Source organism: Notamacropus eugenii, chromosome 4, assembly GCF_028372415.1.
Source record: "Notamacropus eugenii isolate mMacEug1 chromosome 4, mMacEug1.pri_v2, whole genome shotgun sequence".
In the NCBI taxonomy this organism is placed as follows: Eukaryota; Metazoa; Chordata; class Mammalia; order Diprotodontia; family Macropodidae; genus Notamacropus; species Notamacropus eugenii.
The window spans coordinates 153,020,087-153,036,344 of record NC_092875.1 but is presented as its reverse complement, the minus strand read 5'-3'; the positions used below and the strand labels follow the sequence as shown (position 1 = coordinate 153,036,344).

The window sequence follows — 16,258 nt, the reverse complement described above, 5'->3', positions numbered from 1 at the left end:
AAACTGGAGTTTTCAAGGAAAAAAACATTAGGAGAACAATATAGCTTTAAACATAAGCTGAAAATGTTATCCAAGTAATAGACACCCTGAAAAATAGAATGGATCAAAGAGAACTCAGTAATAACCAATAGACATTTATTTTAAAAGCACTTAGTAGGTGCCAGGCATTGTACTAAGTCAAAAGATAGTTCATGCTCTCAAGAATTTCACAGGCCAACGAGAGAGACAACATATAGATGACTATGAGACAAGAAGTATTGGTCAAAAATTGAACACTAAGAACATGTAAACTATCTGCTACAAAAAAAAAGCCAACTGACTTGGAAAATATGCCTAGGAGAGATGATTTAAGAATCACAAGGTTTCCTGAAAACTATGACCACATAAAAACACTAGACATGACATTTCAAAAATCATAAAAGCCTGTATCCCAAAGAGGTAAAGAAACAAAAAGGAAAAGAACATGAATATTTATAGCAGTTCTTTTTGTGGTAGCAAAGAATTGGAAATTGAGGGGATGACCATCAACAGAGGAAAGGCTGAACAAGTTGTGGTATACCGTTGTGACAGAATACTATTGTGCTGTAAGAAATGAGAAACAGGATGATTTCAGAAAAATGTGGAAAGACTTTCACGAAGTAATTCAGTGTGAAATAAGTGACACCAGGAGAACATTGTGCAAAGTGATAGCAACATTGTACAAAGATCAACTGTGAATGACTTTGCCATTCTCAGCAATACAATGATCCAAGACAATTCCAAAGGAATCATAATGAAAAATGCTACCTACACCCAGAGAAAGAACTGACGGAGTCTGAATGCAGACAGAAGCGTACTATTTTTCACTTAAATTTTTTCATGTTTTTTTCCCTTTTGGTCTCTCTTCTTTCAAACTTGACTAAGGTGGAAATGTTTTACATGACTGCACGTATATAACATCAAATTGGTTGCCATCTTAGGGAGGGCAGAGGGAAGGAAGGAAAGAAGGGAGAAAATTTGGAACTCAAATTTTTTAAATGTTAGAAATTGTCCTTACATGTAATTGGGGAAAATAAAATACTATTTTTTTAAAAGTAAGGGCTCTAGTCCCTTTTCCCCGGTCCCCGGTTCCGCCAGCCCTCGCCGAGGGAGGCACAGAGCTTATTGGTTCGGTGTCTCGCTTCACTGCCGCCGCCGCCATCACCATGATTCAGTTTTTGCTAGGATTTACACTCGGCAATGTGGTCGGGATGTATCTGGCTCAGAACTATGACATTCCGAACTTGGCCAAAAAGCTTGAAGAGATTAAAAAAGATGTAGATGCCAAGAAGAAACCTCCTAACTCTTAATGCCAACATCTAGTAATATCGTCTGGATGCTTTCCTATTCGAAACAAAAGTTCCTATTCTCTCTTCCAGGACTGAATGACTGTCTTTACCCTGAGATACACTGAGATGCCTTTGAGCTAAACTACACCTGTAACACCAAAACTACCCTTTATTATTGCTCCTGGACTCCTCGGAACCCTGTATCTGCGTGGGAGATTCTGTTGCTTGAATCGTGGTGTTTGACTAGGAAATGCTAGATTTGATTAGTGATCTCTCCCCTTACCTTTTAAATTGTGGATTTCTAGTAATTTTTTAAGTTGCTTTTTATATAGCTGAACAGATGGCAGTAATACTAATTTTCTAATTATGTCTACCACACTGGATGCTTTATAAGCATTTAGTGTCAAACAGTGTTGTTCCAAATCAATTAAAACCATTATATAGCAACTGAAAAAAAAAAAGTATGGGCTCTAGTAACTAGGAAAGATGAGTTGCCTCATGAGATACATTTATCATTTAGTGGCCATACCACAGGATCCAGAGTCAAAAGACCTGAGTTTGTAATTATTAGTAGGTATTTATCAGTTCTGACACCTATAAACTTCATGACTTAGGGAAGTCACTTGACATCTTCTGGCCTTAATCTTATCATCCAAATAAAGGGGCTGAACTAAATGATCTATAAGGTCTTTTCGTGCTCTAAATCCTACATTCCTATGAATAAGAGTAACAAGAGTGAATTTTGTTATTTTTCAGTAGTGTCTGTCTCTCCAAGACATCATTTGGGGTTTTCTTGGCAAAGATACTGGAGTGGTTTGCCATTTCCTTCTCCAGCTTATTTTACAGATAAGGAAACTGAGGCAAACAGTGTTAAGTAACTTGTTCAGATCAAACAGCTAATATCTGAGACCACATTCGAACTCAGGTCTTCCTGACTTGGGGCCCAGTTCTCTATTCACTATACCACCTAGTTCCCAACAAAAGTGAATAGTACAAAGGAATTTGATCATCAAGATATGTTTGTAAATGCAAATGTTTTTACAAACATTTATCAAGCACCTAATATACACAAAGAATAATTCCCCCTTTTAGTTTAGTGGGCTGGTTTGCACTGAATAAACAGAGATGGCTCTAACTCTATTAAATTTTCCCAGAGTAACCACATTGCAAAAACGTCACCCCATCCCTCCTGCCTTGAAGAAGGAGGTGTGTGTAAAGTCAGTCACTGATTGCAGAATCAGTCTGAGTGATCCCATGTTTTAACGTTGATTGATTTTTGAATACTGTGCATTCAGCCTGCAGGAGAGACATCCACATGTGCACTAATTGTGTCTCCTTAGTGCTAAGCTCATCTCCCTATAATGCTGTAATGGGGGAGGAGTTGAGGTGGCACCCCATCTTCTCATAATTAGATGTACAGTCAAAATATTTTTGACAGCTAAGTGATATAGTGAATAGTGTCAAACTCGGAGTCAGAAAAAGTGCCTCAAGGAAGAAAGAAAAACAATGTGAAGTGGCAGAGGGGAATCCCAACCTATATCAGAAGGTTGTAGGGGAGAAGAATGATGCAGAAAAAAAAAAGGGAATATTGGGAACTAAGTGAGCAGCTAGTTGGTACAGTGGATAGAGTGCCAGGTCTGGTGTCAACTCACCTTCATGAGTTCAACTCTGGCTTCAGATACTGGTTGTATTACCCTGGGCAAGTCATTTAACCCTGTTTGCCTCAGTCCCCTATCTGTAAAATGAGTTGGAGAAGAAAATGGCAAACCACTCCAATATTTCTGCCAAGAAAATGCCAAATGAGGTCACAAAGAATCAGACATGACTAAAAATGACTGAATAACAACAAAAATCAGAATACCCTTGCCCTCCCGTGGAAGTTGTTTACTCCAATCTAAAAAAAAAAACCAGTGCATGGTTTGTATTGGGCAGGCTGTACTCCAGCTGCTAGCTGCCTTGGGATGTTGAATAAGATCCTTTAACTTTCTTTTCTGAAGATTTCTTCTAAGAGGTGAAGTTGAGTGGCCAGGGCCTGGGGTTCAAAGTAATTCAACCAAAGATTTACAAAGTACTGACGCTGTATTAAGTGCTGGAGTTACAAATACAAACACAATCCATTCCCTGCCCTCCAAAAGCTCAGGTTCTGTTTGGGGGCTGTACCATTTGAAGGAACCTTAGAAACCATCTAATCTAACCCTCACTTTTATGGATGAGGAAACTGAGGCTCAGACATATGCACATATATGTGAATATAAAACATATACAAAGTAACACGAAGCAATTTGAGGAAGGAAAAAGCACAAATGACTGAAAAATCAGGAAAGACATCATGTGGGAGGGAGCATTTGGACTTCATTTGCAAGGCAGGCAGAGGTAAGGAGAGAAAGTGTAAAGACATGGAAATAGAAGATAGAATCTATAGAGTCCAGGGAACCAATCAGTTAGATTGGACCATAGGGTAAAATGAAGTAACAAAGAACTTAGGTAGGAGCCAGATTTTGAAGGGTCTTAAATACCAGGCTCGGGATTTTATATTATATCCTACAGAGTCAACAATGGACTTCTGAAAACTTTTGAATTAAGGGGGTGATTTTGTCAGACCTGTGTTTTGTGAACCTGTTTGCTAGCTGTGTGGAATATAGATAGGAGAGGGAAAAGCCTAAATGTAGAGAGACTTACCAAGGGGCTATTGAAATAATCTGGGTGAGAGGTGAAGAGGGCCAGGACTAGAGCAGAAGATGTATGAGGGGAAAGGAAGTGAAAAATGTTAGAGACTAGGGAAGGTAGAATCAGCAAGATTTAGCAAGTAATTTTATTTTGTGAGCGAGAGAGACAAGATTCAAATGATTCCATGGATTCAAATGTGCCTTTTGAAATGAAATATATCAGATCCTGTTTAAGACATGTTGCATTTTAAATACTGATGGGACATCCAGATGGAGATGTTAGGTAGACAAATAGCAATAGAAAATTGGTTCATTGGGGATGGATTAGGGATGGATAGATAGATTTGGTGGTCAAGTATGATTACCAAGTGAGAGAGAACAGAGAGAAAAAAGTAAAGGGTCCAAGCCAGAGACCTGGGGAGAGGAGTGCTGCTCATCTCAGAGGCCAAGAAAATGATGATCTAGCGAAAGAGAATGAAAACTAACAGATTAGTTGGAGGAAAAATAAAAGGGAGTGGTGTTACAAAAGCCAAGGAAAGAGAGAATATCCAGGTGGAAGTGATGGTCAGCAACGTCTAAAACTATAGAAAGGTCTAAGAACATTAGCTCTATCAATTAAGAGATCAGTAGTAACTCCCTTGGAGAATTTCAGTTGAGTAATGAGTTCTGAAACCAAATTGAAAAGAACAGATAAGTAAATGAGAAACTCAGCATACAGGACCCTTGAGAAAAAAAAAATAACAGTCTTGCTTGAGACTTGAGAAAATGCTTGAGAAAAAAAAGTCTTGCCAAAATCAGTGCTTGAAAAAAGACACAGACTGCTTGTGAGAATCTGAGTGAAAGCATGTACTCAGAGGAGAAGTACTACTCTTTTAATATGACTATTTTGGGGAGTTTGAAGGTTATAGCTGAGAAATTATAAATCAAAGAACGACTTTGGAATTATTTTTAATAACCATTTGTCTTATACATTGTAGAAATGTAGATGTGGGGTTTCCCATCCTAAGCTAAAAGTGGGTCACAACTCATGAGGATAATCTGATTAGAGACGTCAGAAACCTGGAGACAGATCAGAAGTTACCTGAGAAGAGGCCACCTGAAGCTGAGGGAGACAAAAGGAGAACAGAGATCATCCCCTGCTGCTTGAAAGAACTAGAGCAAGACAGAATCAGAAGATAAGAATCACTGCCTCTGGCTGCTTCAGCTATGAGAGAGGTTACTAAAAGCCGTCTGGCTTTGTAGTTGTCACTGGGAGTTGATTTGAAGAGAGCTTTGTAGTTGCTGGGAGCTGATTGGAGAAAGCAGACTCCTACTATGTGAAGGGCTGATTGGGCTTGTTTGTATTAATCTTTGTTGCCATCTATAGCTTGAGAGCTGGCTAAGGACAAACCAGTTTTGAAGCTAATCTGGAATTCTTTTGATACCTGCTGAGAGTTCATTGGAGCAAGCAAAATCCTCCTGCTGTGTGAAGAGCTGACTGAGCTTGTCTGTATTGCTCTTTGGCACCATCTACAGCGTGTGGAAGGGGAAGATCTTTGGAACTCAGAAAAACAAATTTGAGAAGCTTTGTAGTTCTCCAGCTTAAAGGAACTACTTGTCACTAAAGCTTAACATTGCTTCAGCCTCCAGCCAAGGGAACAGGCCTGGAAGCCACAGACTATGGCTTGGGGATGCTGCTTTATAATGTAATGAAGCTGTTTTACTAATTCATTCAAGTAATTTTTTACTTGAATCTCTGGGATTCTCTAGGTAAATCATCATATCATCTGCAAAGAGTGATAACTTAGTTTCTTCTTTGGCTATTCTAATTCCTTGAATATCTTTATCTTGTCTAATTGCTACAGCTAACATTTCTAGTACCATATTGAATAATAGTGGTGATAATGGACAACCTTGTTTCACCCCTGATCTTATTGGGAATGCATCTAGCTTATCCCCATTGCATATAATGCTTGCTGAAGGTTTTAGATAGATACTGCTTATTATTTTATGGAAAGTTCCCTTTATTCCTACGTTCTCCAATGTTTTTAGTAGGAATGGATGTTGTATTTTGTCAAAAGCTTTTTCTGCATCTATTGAGATAATCATGTGGTTTTTGTTAGCTTTGTTGTTGATGTGATCGATAATGCTAATAGTTTTCCTAATATTGAACCAGCCCTGTAGTCCTGGTATGAATCCTACCTGATCATAATGTATTAATCTCGTGATAAGATGCTGTATTCGTTTTGCTAAAATCTTATTTAAAATTTTTGCATCTATATTCATTAGGGAAATTGGTCTATAATTTTCTTTCTCTGTTTTGTCTCTTCCTGGTTTGGGTATCAAAACCATATTTGTATCATAGAAAGAATTTGGGAGGACTCCTTCTTCCCCAATTTTCAAGAATAGTGTATGTAGTATTGGAATTAACTGTTCTTTAAATGTTTGATAGAATTCACTTGTGAATCCATCTGGCCCTGGAGATTTTTTCCTAGGGAGTTCATTGATGGCTTGTTCAATTTCTTTTTCTGAGATGGGGTTGTTTAAGTATTCAACTTCCTCTTCTGTTAATCTGGGCAATTTGTATTTTTTAAAATATTCATCCATCTCGTTTAGATTGTCGAATTTGTGGGCATAAAGTTGGGCAAAGTAGTTTCTAATTATTGTTTTAATTTCCTCCTCATTGGAGGTGAGTTCACCCCTTTCATTTTTAATGTTAGTAATTTGGTTTTCTTCTTTCTTTTTTTTGATCAGATTAACCAAAGGTTTATCAATTTTATTAGTTTTTTCATAAAACCAACTATTGGTTTTATTTATTAATTCAATAGTTTTCTTTATTTCAATTTTATTAATCTCTCCTTTGGTTTTCAGTATTTCTAATTTGGTATTTACTTGGGGATTTTCAATTTGTTCTTTTTCTAGCTTTTTCAACTGCAAGCCTAAGTCATTGATCTCCTCTTTCTCTATTTTATTTATGTAAGCATTCAGAGATATAAAACTTCCCCTAATAACTGCTTTTGCAGTGTCCCATAAGTTTTGGTACGTTGTCTCACTATTGTCATTCTCTTGAATGAAGTTGTTGATTGTTTCTATGATTTCTTCTTTAACCCAATCCTTCTTTAGAATTAGATTATTTAGTTTCCAATTGATTTTTGGTTTCTCTTTCCATGGCCTTTTATTACATGTAATTTTTAATGCATTATGATCTGAAAAGGATGCATTGATTATCTCTACCTTTCATGAAGCTGTTTTACTAAAAGAACTTAATTCTACTTCAGCAGCCTAAGAGAAGTAGAGAAGCAGGAGAGCAGACAAACTCAGAAAGGGAGTGGACCTGCCTAATACGTGATTCATGGTGCCATGTTCTCTGAAACAACCAGGGACACCATGGCCTAGAATTCAAAACTGAATTTTCCTACTCATTTGCTTTCACTGTTAGATTTCTGTTAGATTGTACCCACTCTTTCTCATTAGCCTGCATTAATGGGAACATGTGACTCAGGTTTACAGGTGGCCTCTTACCTTTCTACCCCATCTACTGAACAAACGTTGTTATTATTCTTACTTTTGCCTTCTCGGTAAATGTTTTGAACTTTAGAGTTAATGGTGTCATTGTGACTAATCTTTGTGAATGGGAAACACGCTACTGGGGGCTCAGGAACTACAGATGATAGTAGTTGGAATGGATACTTCCATACTTAGGTTATCTCTTGAACCCTGAGAATTAGTAGTGGCAGCATGATGTTGGTTGTGGCTGACGCACTTTCTCACCTTTCCTACACTCCCTCTCCAAAAAAACTGAGGTAAAATACAAGAAACGGGCAAAGCATATATTTGAAAAGACCAGTTGTGTGTTTTCAAGACCTTCAGGAGAACTGTAAGAACTGAATTCCATAACAGCACAGGGAAGAAATTCAGCTAGTAGCACTGACCTCTGTATCACCTGAGCCTGAGACTTGACTAATTTGAAGCTGACTGTGTCCCCAGAAATAGGCAAATTGGAGTTGACTGCACAGTAAATAATTCCAGCTGAGGACCAACTGAGTGATACCAATAGTATGGGCTCAAGAGCACCCACTTTAGAGCATTCCACAAGCAATATCTTTCCCAACTGTACATGGACAATATTTGTTGTTTTGCTGTAAGCCCAACTTTGTTGTGTTGATAGCTTCCCAAAAACAAGAGAAATGATATACAAATAGTCAAGAAGAACTTGGTTCAGTTCTACATTTGATGAATAAGTGTGATCTTGGACAAATCGCTTAACCTCTCATTGCCCTAAGCAATCCTTTGAAATTATAATACAACTGCCAGTCTGCCATAGTGGAGGGATTTCCTCACCAGGAGTTCCCTATATCAGTGAAATCATGGGTTCAGACAAAAAATATATGACCTATGGGAACAGAGAATGTGTTCATGTGTGCTTGTGTTTTTGTGTATATGCTAGGTGTTACAGTGGAGAATGGTTCTCTGTGAATATATATCACCTTTCTCCTCAGTCAGATTGGGGTATAGCTAATAGGTTGCCAACTCAGCCAAGTGGGGCAAATTCAGAGTCACCAGGTACTTCTCCTCTCTATCCCCTTGATTTCTGAAGACAGTTTAGCCTTAGCACTCATCCTGCACCACCACCTCTCTTACTGATCTCTACCCTCAGTTACAATGATAATGAAAATTTTAATTTCTTTGGAGGATTAAATGGTCTCATATTTTAATGGGATCTTCTTTTAGGGAGTTTAAAAGGTTATAAAAGTTCTAATCAAATTAGCTCCCAGACATTCTCTTGTCTGCCAGGTCAAAATAGAAGGGTTCTAGTTTTTGTATTCTACAAGATATCAACCCATCAGCCTCTCCCTCCCACCCATCACACACACACACACACACACACACACACACACACACACACACACACACACACACACACACACACACCCCAAATTGAAGACATCCTCAGCAAAGGGGGAGGGGGAAGCAATGCGGAACCATTTTATCTAAAAATGAATCAGGCTTAAAAATACCATTTCAATAGTAAAAGATCAGTGTAAAAAAAGTATCAGGTTAAATCTCCATATGGAAGAACCTAGGGGAGACAAACAGGGAGGAGAAACACACTCTTCTCCTGTTTGACTTCCCAATCTAAGCTCTCTGCTGTGTTTCACGTGTCTCTATTGCCTCAGCTGCTACTATGAATCCCCCTTCTTTCCAGAGGTTGCAAAAGCATTAGAGAAGAGATATCCCTATCCCACAATGGTGCCCCTAGAATCCTGAAGGAGAAATATAGCGGGCTTCACTGGGGGAGAGTTAGGCTAGAATGTTTGTTACAAATAATTCCTGAACTGCATTGGTATATGCAGTTTCCTCATTAGGAGTACTTAACACCCAGGGTTAGCTTAAAAGTAGATAGTTAAATTTTCAGTATGAGCATTTACACTTCATAAATCATCAGTACTATAAATCAGACTTGATATGTTGTTTTATTGGTTGTCTAAACTTAAGAAAGTGATGCAGAAAATGTTAATAATTTCTGATTAAACTTCAAAGTGTGTTATGACAATACACTTCCCTCACAACCAGTTGTTAAACATTTATAAGCATAGTCCTGCATAAACCAATAAAATCATGGGTCCACCTCCCCATACGTATATGCATGCTCATATACATATTATATATATATATATGTATAAAATCTTTGAGAATATGTATCAATATATTCTCAAGTCTAATATTTACAGCTTAAAGGAGAATACATACATTGAATCCCCTTTTATAGGGTTTGAGGAATATATATATATATGTTTTACATACATACACATGCATAAGAATATGTAGGTATGCATATCATATAATTTTGAGTCCCCAATAAATCAACATTTGGAGAAAGTTATAAGTGAATGTCAATCAGTCAACAAACATTAAGTACTTACTGTACTTCACTATGTAAAAGTATTCACTCCTTTCAGTGTTACAAGTCAAAAAAAGAATTAATGAACCAAGACAATCAAATCTACAACTGAGGACCTATTATTCCCTATCCAGTATTTTTTCCACTGTACAGGTATTAATAGCTTAAAACTTGACATCCTGCTCCTCATTAAATTTTACTCATTAATTTGTAATCTATAAATCATATCCTACAATAATATAAATAATTTTAATGTTAACTATAATTGCTGTTCTGATTGCATGCTCTTACGTCCAAGTACTGAAGAGCAAGCTATAGAATCCATGTTTCTTAATGGAGTCTTTTCCATTCATCAGAGAAAGTATTTATTTCTCTTTTTTTTGCAATTGCTGAAGTGAGTTATACTGTAGAACTGTTAAACATTAATTCTTTCTGGTCACCAGCGTGCTGTTTAGTAGACTACCCAAATGATGTGCCAGATCAGGGGCTTTCAAACTTTTTGAAGTCATGAAATCTTTACTTTTTTTCAAGGAAAAAAGTGAAAGCTTGTTTAAGCAGCAAAATTTGTAGAAAACAATTTTTTAAATTAAGAAACTGTTTTCTTCATCAGGGATATTGGAGATATCATACTTCAACCCTAACCAATGCCAAATTCCTCATGAAATTCAACCCAAGAAACTTTCCCATGCTTTTTGATGGGATAACAGGAGAGACTCTATAATCCAGTAACACATTAACACTAAATTAGTGCTGTTATCTGCCCTTTCCTTTCTGTGATTAGAATGACTGAGCTGGGGATGGAAAACTACTACCTATTCTATATAGTTACATACAATATTTCTATGTAAAATCTCTACATAAGAGATAATACTATCTCTATAATACATATATAAATATATCTCTGGATACATAGAGCATATTTAGATAGATAAATATCTATAAATATATCTCTATATAGATAAAGACCTATGTATCTATAGAAAATGAGAGTAGGAGGAATCATTCAAAACTTGTGTGTGTGTATGAGAGAGAGAGAGAGAGAGAGAGAGAGAGAGAGAGAAATAGCCCCACCCTTTTACCCTGTGAGATCTCCCTTTCCCATTTACCTAAATAGACCTCTAGTTTCCTTGCAGCCATCATTTTTATTGCTGGAAATTCAATATGAGTTCTCACCTTACCCTCTACCTGCTTCTTTGTTGCTGGTATTTTAGTTGACTAGTTGGTTAATCTAGTCATCTCTGAGCCCATTTGGGGTTTTCTTGGCAAAGACATTGGAGTGGCTTGCCATCTCCTTCTTCAGTTCATTTCACAGATGAAGAAACTGAGGTAAACAGGGTTAAGTGACTTGTCCAGGGTCACACAGCTAATGTTTGAGGCCAGTTTTGAACTCAGGTCTTCCTGATCCCAGCACTCTGTTCATTGTGCCAGCTAGCTGTCCCCCTACTTCTTTGCTTCCTCTCTTTTTGCTAGAGCCATTCAGCACCCACTCCCCAACTCCCTCAGAAATCACAAGGGCTCAGTGCTCAGCTCTGGGACACAGAGAACCTGAGGTTCAGGAAGTCCCAGGGGTTTTGATTCTCAGATCTACTATTATTAGTCATACTAATAGAACAGGCCTACTCAGAAAATAAAGCTGGGGTATATGACAGTGATAGAATACTATTATGCTGTAAGAAACGATAATCAGGATGCTTTCAGAAAAACCTGAGAAGACTTATATGAATTAGCATGAAGTGAAGTGAGCAGAACCAGGAGAATACTGTACATAGTACAGCAATATTGTAAGGGTGATCAACTGTGAATGACATAGCTATTCTCAGTGATATGACACAAGACAATTCTGAAGGACTTATGAAGAAAAATACTACCTGCCTCCAGAGAAAGAACTGATGAACTTGGAATATAAATTTAAGAGTATTTTTTTTACTTTCTTAATTTTTCTTGGGTATTTTTTTTGGTTTGTGCTTTCCATTGCAATGTGGCTAATGTGGGAATATGTTTTGCTTGACTGTCCATATGTATTCTATGTCATAGCCCGCCTTCTCAGGGAGGAGATTTGGGAAGTGGGAGAGAGGGAATTTAGAACTCAAAATTAAATACATACATATATACATATATATGTACATATATACACACATATGTATTAAATTTTGTTTTTACATGTAATTGAGAAAAATAAAAATAATTTTAAAAAAGGAAATAGTAATCTTCAGTTCTTATCTTCAAACAAAAGCTGGAGAACCACTGGTCAGTGATATTGTAAAGGTTGGATATTTTATACCAATTGAACTTGATGGTTTCTGAAGTCCTTTCCATCTGTGCGATTTTGTGATGCTAATGTAGCAGGTGTCCCAGATAATTCTGCCCTCTCTCAGAGTTTTGGCAGAGAGAAACAGATTAGCCAGACAAGTAGGGAAGATGAGAAAACATATTTGGTCATAACTTTCCCAGTATAATCTTGTTTTATCTTCCTCGGTCATTGAAGCCATGTCCTGCCTGCAGCACAAAACTTAATCAATCACTCAACATTTATTAAGCACCTACTATGTGCCAGGCACTGTGCTAAGCAATAGGACACAAAAAGAGGCAAAAGATAGTCCCTGCCCACAAGGAGCTTACAGTCTAATGGGGGAGACAACATGCAAACAAATAAATGCAAAGCTAAATAGGAAACAATTAAAAGAGAGAAAACACCGGAATTAAGAGTGGTTGAGGAGTGCGACCTATAGAAGGTAGGATTTTAATTGGGACTTAAAGGAAGCCAGGGAGTTAAGTAGTCAAAATGGAGAAGGGGTTGTGTTCCAGGCATGGGGGACAGCCAGAGGGAATGCCCTGAGCTGAGAGATGGAATGGTTTGTTCAAGTAATAGCCATGAGGCAATGTCCCTATGTACTGGAGAGTAAGGTATAAGAAGGCTGGAAGGGGGCAAGTTATGAAGGACTTTGAATGCCAAATGGAGCATTTTGTATTTGCTCTTGGGAGCAATAGGGAGGCATTGAAGTTTATTGAGTAGGTGGGGGTGACATGATTGGAAATGACCTTTAGGAAAATCACTTTAGTGGCTGAATGGAAGATAGATTGGAGTAGGAAAAGACTGGAGAAAGGCAGACTCACCAGAAGGCTATTGCTGTACTAATATATAAATATTTTGTTGTTATTGTTGATTCATTTCAATTGTTTCTGATTTTTCATGACCCCATTTGAGATTTTCTTGGCAAAGCTACTGGAGTGGCTTACCATTTCTTTCTCCAACTCATTTTACAGATGAACAAACTGAGGTAAACAGGGGTAAGTGACTTGCCCAGGCTCAGATTCATACAGACTGAGGCCAAATTTGAACTCATAAAGATGAGTTTTCCTGATTCTAAGCCCAGTGCTCTGTCCACTGTGCCACCTAGCTGTTCCAACATACTGGATAGTTTTGGGTTGTTGTCCTTTATTCTTCAAGATGACCTAAATGATATCACCATGTTACAGTCAAGTTACAATGCATCTGACTGTGGCTTATCAGATTAATATGAGCTTGAAATATTCTACCATAGATCAGGCACAAATAGTCCATGTAAACATTTGATGTGAATTCTCTAAATTTGTGTATCTTGGGGGTTTTTTTTTCAGAAGAAGAAATTGATTAATTTATTTTTAGTTTTTGACATTCACTTCCACAAGAAGTAAGCTCCAAATTTTCTCCCCATCTCTCCTTTCCCCCCACCCCAATATAGCATGCATTCTGATTACCCATTCCCCTAATCTTCCCTCTATTCTATCACCCCGCCCCCTTCTCTTATTCCCTTCCTTTCTATTTTCTTGTAGGGCCAGATAGATTTCTATATCCCATTGCCTGTATATCTTATTTCCCAGCTTCATGTAAAAACAATTTTTAACATTTGTTCTTAAAACTTTGAGCTCCACATTCTCTCTCTTCCTCCCTTCCCAACCACCCTCATTGAGAAGGCAAGCAACTTGATATAGATTATACATGTGTAGTCATGCAAAACACTTCCATAACAGTCATGTTATGAAAGATTAACTATATTTCCCTCCATCCTATCCTGACAACCATTTATTCTATTCTTTCCTTTTGCCCTACCCCTCCTCAAAAGTTTGCTTCTGATTATCCCCTCCTCCCATGTTTGCTCCCTTCTATCACCCCCTCTTATCTGTTCCCCCATACTTTCCTGTATGGTAAGATAGATTTTCATACCCAATTGAGTGTGTACCTTCTTATGCCAAATCTGATGATAGTAAGCTGCACTCATTCCCTCTCACTTCTCCCCTCTTCCCTTCCATTATAAAAGCTTTTTCTTTCCTCTTTCATGTGAGATAATTTACCCCATTCTACCTCTCCCTTTCTCCTTCTCCCAGTATATTCCTCTCTCACCACCTAATTTTATTTTTTAGACATCATCTCTTCATATTCAATTACTCTGTGGCCTCTATATATGTATGTATGTATATATATATATATATATATATATGTGTGTGTGTGTGTGTGTGTGTGTGTGTGTGTGTGTATTCCCTCCAACTACTCCAATACTGAGAAAAGTCTCATGAGTTACAAATATCATCTTTCCATGTAGGAATGTAAACAGTTCAACTTTAGTAAGTCCCTTATGATTTCTCTTTCCTGTTTACCTTTTCATGCTTCTCTTCATTCTTGTGTTTGAAGGTCAAATTTTCTTTTCAGCTCTGGTCTTTTCATCAAGAATGCTTGAAAGTCCTCTATTTCATTGAATATCCATTTTTTCCCTTCAAGGATTATATTCAGTTTTGCAGGGGAGGTGATTCTTGGTTTTAATCCTAGCTCCTTTGCTCTCCAAAATATCACATTCCAAGCCCTCTGATCCCTTAATGTAGAAACTGCTAAATCTTGTGTTATCCTGATTGTGTTTCCACAACCCTTTAATTTTCTGCTTGCTTGCAATATTTTATCCTTGACCTGGGAATTCTGGAATCTGACTGTAATATTCGTAGGAGTTTTTCTTTTGGGATCCCTTTCAGGAGGTGATTGGTGGATTCTTTCAATTTCTATTTTCCCCTCTCATTCTAGAATATCAGAGCAATTTTCTTTGATAATTTCTTGAAAGATGATATCTAGGGCTTTTTCTAAGCATGACTTTCAGGTAGTCCAGTAATTTTAAAATTATCTCTCCTGGATCTGTTTTCCAGGTCAGTTGTTTTTCCAATGAGATATTTCACATTATCTTTATTTTTTCATTGTTTTTGTTTTGTTTTATAATTTTTTGATTTCTAATAAAGTCATTAGCTTCCATTTGCTCCATTCTAATTTTTAAGAGATTATTTTCTTCAGTGAACTTTCGGACCTTCTTTTCCATTTGACCAATTCTGCTTTTCAAGATATTCTTCTCCTCATTGGCTTTTTGAACCTCTTTTGCCATTTGGGTTAGTCTATATTTTAAGATGTTATTTTCTTCAGTATTTGGGGGGGGGGGTCTCCTTTTGCATGCTGTTGACTCATTTTTCATGATTTTCTTGCATAATCTCATTTCTCTTCCCAATTTTTCCTCTACTTCTCCTATTTGATTTTTCTTTTTGAGCTCTTTCATGGCCTATGAGCAATTCATATTTTTCTTGGAGGCTTTGAATGTAGGTGCTTTGACTTTGTTGTCTTCTGGTTGTTTGTCTCCATCTTCTTTGTCATCAAAGTAAGATTCTATTGTCTGAGGGTTTTTTTCACTGTTTACTCATTTTCCCAGCCAATTATCTGACTTTTTAGTGCTTTGTGAAGATTGTTAAGAGAGTCCAGGTTTTGGAGATCTGAGAATAGGTTGACCCATCTCAGATGACAATGGGGCATGGAGGAGAACAAATAGCCTCCTGTCCCTGGAAACTTTGCAGAGATAGCCTGACCCTCCCAAGCTTCAGGGGTTTTGTGCAGTTGTTTTCAGAGATATGTCTAGGGACCTGTAAACTTTTAGTTCTTTCAAGATTGTATGATCAAAGGAAAGATGTCTACTCCTCTCTTGGCCTGTGCTGTGGTCTGTGAGTGACTACGAGCACTCTTTTCTGCCTTGGAACTGTGAGGAGGATTCTCTCTCCACCACCACCACAAGTTCCACCATGCCAGCACTCTTCCTTGACCCAGGACCACCACCCAGGACTGCAACTCAGATCCAAGCACAGGCAAAACAAGAGAATCCTGCCTCAGTGCCAGCAAAGATCCCTGCAATCCCCCTCTGATCAGCTGCTTGATCCCCACACTATCTGTGGGCTGAGAGCTCCAGAAGCAGCCACTGCTGTAGTCCTGAGGTCAGGACTGGGCCAGACTGCCCTCCTCTCTAACCCAGTTTCAACAGACCTTTCCTACTCACCCTGTAAGTTGTCTTTGGCATTTGTGGGCTGAGAAGTCTGGAAACCACCACAGCTGTCAGTGATTCAGTCCC

The 16,258-nt window shown here is 37.9% G+C and overlaps 1 protein-coding gene across 1 annotated transcript; it reads left to right on the top strand.

Annotated features, from left to right (window-relative positions):
• Nucleotides 1-1,092: 1,092 nt before the first annotated feature.
• Nucleotides 1,093-1,768, top strand: STMP1 (short transmembrane mitochondrial protein 1). Its single transcript, XM_072603405.1, has one exon. It carries the CDS (start codon nt 1,185-1,187, stop codon nt 1,326-1,328), a length of 144 nt encoding a protein of 47 aa, XP_072459506.1. The 5' UTR covers nt 1,093-1,184; the 3' UTR covers nt 1,329-1,768.
• Nucleotides 1,769-16,258: the final 14,490 nt, after the last annotated feature.